Source organism: Canis lupus, chromosome 17, assembly GCF_003254725.2.
Source record: "Canis lupus dingo isolate Sandy chromosome 17, ASM325472v2, whole genome shotgun sequence".
Lineage (NCBI taxonomy): Eukaryota > Metazoa > Chordata > Mammalia > Carnivora > Canidae > Canis > Canis lupus.
In genome coordinates, this window is record NC_064259.1 from 50,047,693 (window position 1) to 50,056,607 (window position 8,915).

At 49.9% G+C, this 8,915-nt stretch overlaps 1 protein-coding gene across 1 annotated transcript; it reads right to left on the bottom strand.

Moving 5' to 3' along the window:
* Nucleotides 1–1,126: 1,126 nt before the first annotated feature.
* On the bottom strand, nt 1,127–8,512 carry SPR (sepiapterin reductase). The gene is made up of 3 exons (XM_025453550.3): nt 8,011–8,512; nt 7,131–7,421; nt 1,127–1,925 (listed from the first exon to the last, which is right to left on the bottom strand). The coding sequence occupies exons 1-3, from the start codon at nt 8,330–8,332 to the stop codon at nt 1,735–1,737; spliced, it is 804 nt and encodes a 267-aa protein (XP_025309335.1). The 5' UTR covers nt 8,333–8,512; the 3' UTR covers nt 1,127–1,734.
* Between the last annotated feature and the right edge of the window lie 403 nt (nt 8,513–8,915).

Here is an 8,915-nt window from a genome sequence, read left to right on the forward strand (position 1 = left end):
TGGGTTGCAAGTGGGGCTCCAGATTAATCTGGATTTTGATATTCAAAGGTAATAATATCTGAATCTCTGGGCACCTACTGCAAAACTAGCACTGTGCTAAACATTTACAAATATTCAGTCACTTAATGCTCCCAATGACCCTCTGAGGGAGGTACCATTTTTCGGATAAGGAAACTGAAACAAGGAGAGGCAACGTGCCCAGGGTTACCAGCTGGCAAATGGCAGACCAGGGACGTGAGTGCCGTGGTTTTGACTCCAGTGAGGGCAAACGCTTTGCTGGGCAATGAAAGAGCAGGAGTTACTGGGTCCCTCCTAGGGAACCTATCAGGGTGCTGTAGGCTCTGGCCCACAGCCTGCCTCCTGAGCTGAGTGGCTGGGGTTCTCCTGGAGGAACGGCCTCCGTGCGCCCTCTGCTGTACATGAGGAGGAACAAGAGTTCCTCCCACAAGCTCAGATGCAGGAAGTGTCCTGGGAGACAGTGGTCTCTCCTAAATAAGGACACGGGGCAAGGGGCCAGTTGGCTGGCTACAGACCTCCACCACTGTGGAGCTTCCACCCTGGCCCACATCCCCTGACTGGCAGAAGGATGGGTTTGTTAACATACCTGGTTTCTTAGGGCTTCCCTCTTGGAATATTGCCCACCTTCCCCAAAGGCATGTTGGCCTTAAGCCCACCCCACTAGGGACCAGAACCGAGGGCTCATCCCACGACAGACTTCCCCCTAAGGAGATCATTCAGAACATTGCCATGTGGGCAACGGGTAGGATTGGGAATCTGAGAGGGCCAGGGAGGCTGGGAATCAGGCACTGAAGCCTACTCTTTGAATAGGTCAAGGATGAGGAAAGGCTACTAAAGACTGGGGTCAGCAAAGGCATCTAGAGGAAAAGGTGTCCGGGAATGTCTATCTTGTCCAACTCTGAACCTGAGCTCACCACTGGGTAGGGGTCCGTGAGAACCCTGACAACTCCCCTGGAAATAAGGACAAGGCCCAAAGGCTGACAACCCTGACAACTCCCCTGGAAGTAAGGACAAGGCCCAAAGTTTGGGCTAATTGCCATAGGAACACCTCTGGACCAGCGAACCAGGAGTCAGTCATGGGCCCCATAACAGAGAAGGCAAGCGTTAATAAAGGACAATCTACATTTTATTTGTATCTGCTTTTCACATGCACATAAACTCTCCTTTCCCCCCACTGAGGGACAGATGGTAGGTTCTGGAGGGAGGAGGCATCAGAATGAGGATGAGTTCAACACAAGGTCCTGCTACCATGACCATGGGGCATCCTCGTGTGCTGAATTTGCACTGTCCTCCCTCCCCTGTGGGCAGTGAATCTACGTGGGCCCTCCCATTTGACACCAGCTCAGCCATGGACTGGCCATGAGAGACCCAACTCCTCTTCAGGGTTTCAGCTTCTTGTCCGGCTTTTTCCATCCCTAAAGTTCTATTTCTGGGGAGACAGAAAGTCAACAACCACAATTTCTCTCGCCCAAGCTCCCCCTAACCCAGGGCGGTCAATAGACTCCTAAGAACTGGGATTCTAGCAATCCGAGGCCCTTGCTGCTAGCTGGATCTGAGGGCAGGACAGTAGGTATGAGTGCTTATCTGGGTAAGGCAGACTTTACCAAGGTAAGGCAGGGTGGGCAGTGCCATTGTGGCAGGATGTGGGGTGGCACAGGGCTCCTGGGTGTGCCTGAGGGAGGGGGAAGAAAGCCCCAGGAAGCCAAGGACATTGGCTTATTTATCGTAGAAGTCAACATGGGCTCCGGACTTGAATGTGTCCATTTGTAGCAAACTTAGCAGTTTCTGGGCCGACATATTACAATCCACAAGCTCCCCTTTTGTCTTCAGGTTCTGCAGCTGTTCTCGTAAGTCTGGGTCCATTGAGGTCTCCCGAGCCAACTGCTGCATGTCTGTGTCCAGGGGACCTAGGGCATGAAGAGCAGACATTGAGGGGACATGGCCGAGCCAGGGGTCCGTGCTGTGTGTGTGGAGTATGGTGGAGTCAGGTCTGGCCACAGGGAATACCTCACCCTGGCTGACAAGTGTGGTCAGGGTCATTCTGCCACTACTCAGCTCCAGACTCAAATTCCGATGCCCAAGGAACATGGTGTCTCCAGACCACTGTGTCTACAACCACGCTTATCATCTCCTGTCCAACCAGAACCTCCTCCTCCTGACTTTTCCATTTCTATTCATGAAGCACTCTCCTCCCAAGCTCAGAACTTCCATCCTCACCTCCTCCCTCCCCACTCTGTTCCTGCAGCTGACCAGTCACCAAGTAGGACAGACCCTTCTGTTTCTATATACCCCGATAGTCCGGCCCTCTGGTGCTTTCTCTGCTTCAACTCTTCCCGTAGCCCTCTGCAAAATGTATCTTGCTAAAATGTGGCTAAATATGGTGGCATAAGAATTTCTAGCACTTTTCTCCAGAAACATTAATATGAACTACTAGCTGCATGTGAAATTACCTTCACAAAAGCCAAGAATTCCAGGTAAGGGATTATACTACCTGGGTGAAACACAGAAATAAGAAAGGATGCATTGAGGAAGGTAGGAAATAAGAGATTTGTACTACCCTTATATCTGTCCCCCAAGCCCAGGCACCCCTGTGTAGAGACACTCTCCCTATGGGAGAGTGAAGTAAGCACCTGACTTCATAGGGGATCCCAGAGCCAACCCGCTGTAGCATGGGGCCAACTCCCATGGCCCTAGGTATCTCCCTATGGGCTTCCATAAACCCAGGCCCCCAGCTAACCCCAGTTCCAGTGGCCTCTGCAGCCCCAAGTGGCTCCCACAGCCCCACACAGCTCCTATAGCACAGATTCCCACAAACGTAGGCCCCAGGATCATTCTGGTGCCTGCTGGCTCCAGCCAGCTCCAATGGCCCCAAGTGGTTCCAGGCTCCCAGAAAGCCCCAAGAAACCCAGGCCGCCAATCCATTCCAGTATCAGCTGGTCCTTGTGGCCTCAGGTTGCTCCCATGGTATCAGACTACTGACAAGCCCTCATGAACTAAGGTACCTGGCATATTCCAGCCAGCTCCTATGGCCCTAGATGCCTCCAAGCTTGCAATCAGTGCCTGTAAATCCAGGCTCTATGGAGGCACCCACAAACCCAGGCTCCCTGCCAGGCTCAGCACCAGACTGACTACCATGAACCCAGGCTTTCAACCCACCCCAGCAACAGGCTGCCCAAAGACTCCAGCAGCAAGTCTGATGCAGATGACACCAGATGGTTCACCTAGATTCACTGGATAGGCTGATTGTTAAAGGGCTTTGCCTACTGGAGTCAGCCTGTAAAGACTGGGAGAGGTGCTTACTTCCTCAAAAACAGACACCAACAAGGGCCACAAGGATCATGAATCATCAGGGACATGTGATACAACCAAAGGAAACCTCTAAAACTCCAATGACTGACCCTAAAGAAATTAGATGTATGAACAAATAATTTAAAATAATCTTCTTAGAGAAATTCAGTGAACTACAAGAAAATATAGATAGATGGGGTGCCCAGGTGGCTCAGTTGGTTAAGTGTCTGATTCTGGGGTTCAGCTCAGGTCATGATCTTTTTTTTTTTTTTTTTAAAGATTTTATTTATTTATTCATGAGAAACACAGAGGGAGAGAGGCACAGACACAGGCAGAGGGAGAAGCAGGCTCCCTGCAGGGAGCCCAACATGGAACTTGATCTCAGGTCTCCAGGATCACACCCTGGGCTGAAGACAGTATTAAACCGCTGAGCCACCCAGGCTGCCCAGGTCATGATCTTAGGGTGGTAGGATCGAGCCCCATATCAGGCTCTGTGTTCAGCATGGAGTCTGCTTGAGATTCTCTCCCTCTCTCCCTCTCTGCCTTTTTCCTCTCTCCCTGCTCACATGCACTTTCTCTCTCAAATTAATAAATAAAATCTTAAAAAGAGAGAAAATACAGATAGACAGCTACATGAAATTAGGAAAACTATGCATGAACAGAATAAATTCAACAAAGAAATAGAAACCACTTTAAAAAAACCAACAAACTGAAATCCTAGAGTTGAAGAATAAAATGACTAAAGAATTCAAGAGAAGTCAACAACAGATTCAACCAAGCAGAAGAATAAAATTTTGTTCTTCTTCAAGCAGAAGAAAGAAATTACTCAATTAGAAGACAGATCATTAGAAATCATCCAGGCAGAAGAGTACAAAATAAAAAAGAACAAAAAAGAGTAAAGAGGACTTAAGAGATATTGGAATCCCAGAGAAATAATGGCTGAGAACTTCCCAAATCTGGGGTAAGATTTGTACATCCAAGTTCATGGAGCTAATAAGTCACTCCAAAATTTCAACACCCTCCCCCAATAATTATCTTCTTCAAGACACCCAGCCTACATGACTTCACTGGTAAATTGTGTCTGTCTTTATGCCAATACCATAGTGTTTTTATTACTATGCCTTTGTAATATAGTTTGAAATCAGGGAGTTGATGCTTCCAGGTTTCTCTTTCTCAAGACTGCTTTGGGTATTTGGGGTCTTTTGTGGTTCCATACAAATTTTACAATTGTTTGTTCTAGTTCTGTGAAAAACGTCATTGGAGTTTCGATAGGGATTGCACTGAATCTGTGGATGTATTTGGGTTGTATAAACATTTCAGCAATATTAACTCTTCCAATCCATGAACACAGAATATCTTTCCACTGATTTGTGTCTTCTTCCATTTCTTTCATCCATGTCTTATGGTTGTCAGTGTACAGGTCTTTCCCTCCTTGGTTAAATTTGTTCCTATTTTCTCTTTTTGATGCAATTGTAAATGGGGCTGTCTTCTTAATTTCTATGATAGCTCATTATTAGTGTACAGAAATGCAGCTGATTTTTGTGTATTATTTTGTATCCTGCAACTTTACTGAATTTATTAGTCCTTTAAAAAAAAGTTATGTATTTATTCATGAGAGACAGAGAGAGAGGAGAGAGAGAGAGAGAGAGAGAGGCAGAGACATAGGCAGAGGGAGAAGCAGGCTCCTCACAGGGAGCCCGATGCAGAACTCAATCCCGGATCCCGGGATCATGACCTGAGCCGAAGGCAGGAGCCCAGCTACTGAGCCACCCAGGTGTCCCGAATTTATTAGTCCTAATAGTCTTTTGGTGGAGTTTTTGGGTTTCCTATATATAATATGTCATCTGCAAATAGATAGTTTTACCTCTTTCTTTTTGATTTGACTGTCTTTTCTTTTTCTTGCCTAATTGCTCTGGCTAGGACTTCTAATACTATGTTAAATAAAAGTGGTGATAGTGGTTTCCTGGTCTTGTTCCCAATCTTAGAGGGAAAGTTTTTTTAGCTTTTCATCATTGAGTATGCTGTTAGCTATAGACTTATCATATATGGTCTTTACTATGTTGAGTACATTTCCTCTACCCTTTTTTTTTTTTAGTTTTTTTAAATCATAAATTGATGTTAAATTTTGCCAAGTATTTTTTCTGCCTCTACTGAGATAATCATATGATTTTTATCCTTCGCTTTATGAATATGGTATACTGTATTGATGGATTTGCAGACGTTCAATCAGATCCAACCCAATCAAATGACATTCTGGAGTAGGCTCCACACCAGACTGTGGTTTTTGTTTGCCCCAGCTGATTGAGTAAGTCCTAGGCTGAGTCCAGGGGGGTGCCAAGTTCAATTGACACGTTCAATCGTGTTATTCTTATAGAATAACAGTGTATGGGGATCCCTGGGTGGCTCAGCGGTTTGGTGCCTGCCTTTGGCCCAGGGCACAATCCGGAGACTTGGGATCGAGTCCCGCGTCGGGCTCCTGGCATGGAGCCTGCTTTTCTTTTTTTTTTTTTTTTTTGGTTTGCTTTTCCTTCTGCCTGTGTCTCTACCTCTCTCTCTCTCTATCATGAATAAATAAATAAAATCTTTTAAAAAAAACAAAGAATAACAGTGTATGTGTTAGGAAGGAAGGGAAGATTGGGTACTAGAGAGCATGAGGAAGTAAAAGTAGCACTGGTCATGAACTTGGAGGCAAGGTTTGATCCTGGCTCTGCCGCATTTGGGCTCTGGTCAGGTCTTTCTACATTTTGCCCCCAGGTTCCAAGGGGAACAGACCACTGGAACTCTAAGTCACTTAGATATTATACAACAGCTTTGTCACTGTCTTATAATTCCCCCAGCCTCAAGTCTAGTATAGAAGCCTTACTTTTCGGGATGCCTGGGTGGCTCAGCAGTTGAGTGTCTGTCTTTAGCTCAGGGAGTGATCCTGGAGTTCTGAGATTGAGTCCTACATCGGGCTCCCTGCATGGAGCCTGCTTCTCCCTCTGCCTGTGTCTCTGCCTCTCTCTGTGTCTCTCATGATTAAATAAGTAAATAAAATCTTAAAAAAAAAAAAAGGAAGCCTCACTTTTCAGAAAGGGGAAGAGTGGTATCATGGCAGGGTAGTGAGAAACTAGACCAAGTATCACAAGACCCCTTACTGTTTAACTTTTGTGAAGATAGGGCCCTCTTTTATTTATCCCAGCATCCTCTTGGTATTCTAGCACAATTTAGCCGGGGGTGGCCAGCATTTCACAATGTCTCTCTGCTCTTCATTCAACTAACATTACTGAAGACTGACTCAGTGAGGTGCTTTGCTAGGTGCTTGGAACATACAGGTGCACAGTGCAAAGTTCCTGCCTTCAAGGCTTTTCAGGAGAAAGTAGTATAGATATGAAGAAAATACAGTGTGATAAGTTCTAATATTTAGAAGTGCCAACAGTTAGATAGCACTTCATGGCTAGGGATCATTTTCATATATATTACCTCATTTAGTCCTCTAATCTGCCCTGTAGACAGATAGCATCTTCCTGTTTCACATAAGGAAATGTGGGCCAGGCCTGAAATTCAAACCCTAATCGTCTTTCAACTCTAGTATCTCAGACTTTCCAGCCCCACCCTCCAGGCCGGGCAACTGCCTTTCACCTTATCTTCTAAACACACTCCTTATCCCAGCTGGCTCTAACTTCTGGAGCCTACATTTTCCTTAAGGAATGATGGTTAAGAATTCAGGGACAACATACTCTGTGGGTTCTTTCTTGGAGGGGACAGACTAGGCCCTCTGCACACCCCCCAGGGGCGAACCAGCAGGTTCCTGGTGACAAGGGAGGTGGTAATGCCCCACCTACCTGGGGCATAGCTCAGCACCCTGACACTGGGTTCCTCTGCGGCTAGGACCTGGAACATCATGTCACGGGCAGCCTTCCCTGCACAGTACAATCCCCAGCCTTTGAAAGGCTGCAGAGCACAGAGGGATGAGATGTTAACCACGGTCCTGCTGAGGCCAGGACTGTCTGGAAAGGCCTTCAGGATGGTGGTAGTCAGGCATAGCATGGAGGTCAAGTTGACAGCCCAGTAGTTATTTACTTCAGCTGAGTCGCCCAGGTCCACGAAGCCTTTGGACACGTCCCCAAGAGTGCCTGAAAAAACAGACCTTAAGGAATCAGGGTGTGCAGGCAGGTCCCTCTTTCCCCAGCCCTCTCCAAATTCCTCTAGATACCCCCTTCCTAACTAAACTTGGAGGAGTCTCCCTAGTGCTTCTGAAGACACCTCCCTCTTCCCAGCTTCGCAGACAGACACACCTGGGGTTGCTCACAGTCACCCCAAGTTGCAAAATGGAAATGTCATACCCTGCCCTGGACCTGAGAGGAGGACTCAAGGGGCCATTTGGAAAAGCGGGTAATTTACTTTTGCAGGAAGACCTCATGCCCTGACTCAGGCCTCCGCCAGAGGGCGCAGAGCAAGGCGATTGGGAAAGTTCTAGTCATTTTAGAAAATTTGCCTGAAATGGGAAGGAAGGGGGGGGGGGATGGGAAAAATGGGTCGCGCCGATGGCACGGAGTCTTTCTCCATAACTTGCTGAAACAGCTCGGATTTTTCAGGCATCTTTTCTGACTCCTAAGAGTTCCTAGCGGTGGGGAAAGTGAGAGGGAGGTTGAAGAGACATGGGCGCTAAGCAGGAGTCCGGGGCCCTCCCGGGGAGTCCGCCCCCGCCGGCCGGCGCCTTACCCGCATTGTTGATGAGAAGCACCCGCTGCAACCCCTCGGGCCTGGGGAGCTCGCGTAGGGCGCCGAGCAGCTGCTGCAAATCGGCCTCGACGCCCAGGTCGGCGGGCACACTCAGCACGCGCAGGCCGGGCCGCCCGGCGTCCAGCTCGGCCTGCAGCTGCCGCAGCGCCTCGATGTTGCGGGCGCTTAGGACCAGCACGGAGCCGGGCGCCAGCAGCCGGGCCAGGAGACGCGCCAAGGCCCGGCCGAAGCCGCGGGAGGCCCCGGTCAGCACGCACACGGCGCGCCCCAGGCCGCCCTCCTCGCCGCTGCCACCCTGCATGCCTGCGACCTGCGACCGCGGGCGCTGGGACCCCAGGCTGGCGGGGGCGGGGCGGCCGCGGCTGGAGGAGGCGGAGGCGGCGCGCAGAGGGCGGGAACCCGGGCTGCGGCGACCGCGGCGCCCCTGGCCTCGGCCGCCCGTGGCGGAAGTGGAGGCGCCTGCGCGGTCTGGGTCGGCCTCAAGGGGCTAAACCTAAGGGGTCCGGAGGACCGGCTTCGACGCGAGTCCCAGCCCAGTTCTGGGCCTGGCTTCGTTGTGCCGCCGCCGCCGCCGCCACCCACCCTGCTTCCCAGCACCTTCGCTCGTTCAGACCCGCGGCATCCGCCCCAAGTTCACACCGCACCTCCCGGCACAAGGGGCCTCCTGCAGGCCGGGCCATGCTGCTCGGCGCTGGGCATCCCTGGAAGCGGCCTGCAAAAGCCCTGAGTGCAGCACCTGCCAGTTTCGGGCTCTGGCAACTCCCCGCGCTCAGGGTGACCTGAGCTACCTCTGGGAGCTCCACGGTGGCTCCTCCAAGTGATGTAAAAACCTCTTCTCCCTTACTCTGTGCTCCGCGGCCAGTTCCCCTTCCTCTGGGGTTTCT

What these genes read in the sequence shown, in the direction of transcription:
- SPR (XM_025453550.3), bottom strand. Translation starts at nt 8,332, where the DNA reads ATGCAGGGTGGCAGCGGCGAGGAGGGCGGCCTGGGGCGCGCCGTGTGC. An exon ending in GCTTCTCATCAACAATGCGG is followed by an intron (nt 7,422 to 8,010) that starts GTAAGGCGCCGG and finishes CTGTTTTTTCAG; the next exon opens with GCACTCTTGGGGACGTGTCC. An exon ending in GGTGCTGAGCTATGCCCCAG is followed by an intron (nt 1,926 to 7,130) that starts GTAGGTGGGGCA and finishes TTCATGCCCTAG; the next exon opens with GTCCCCTGGACACAGACATG.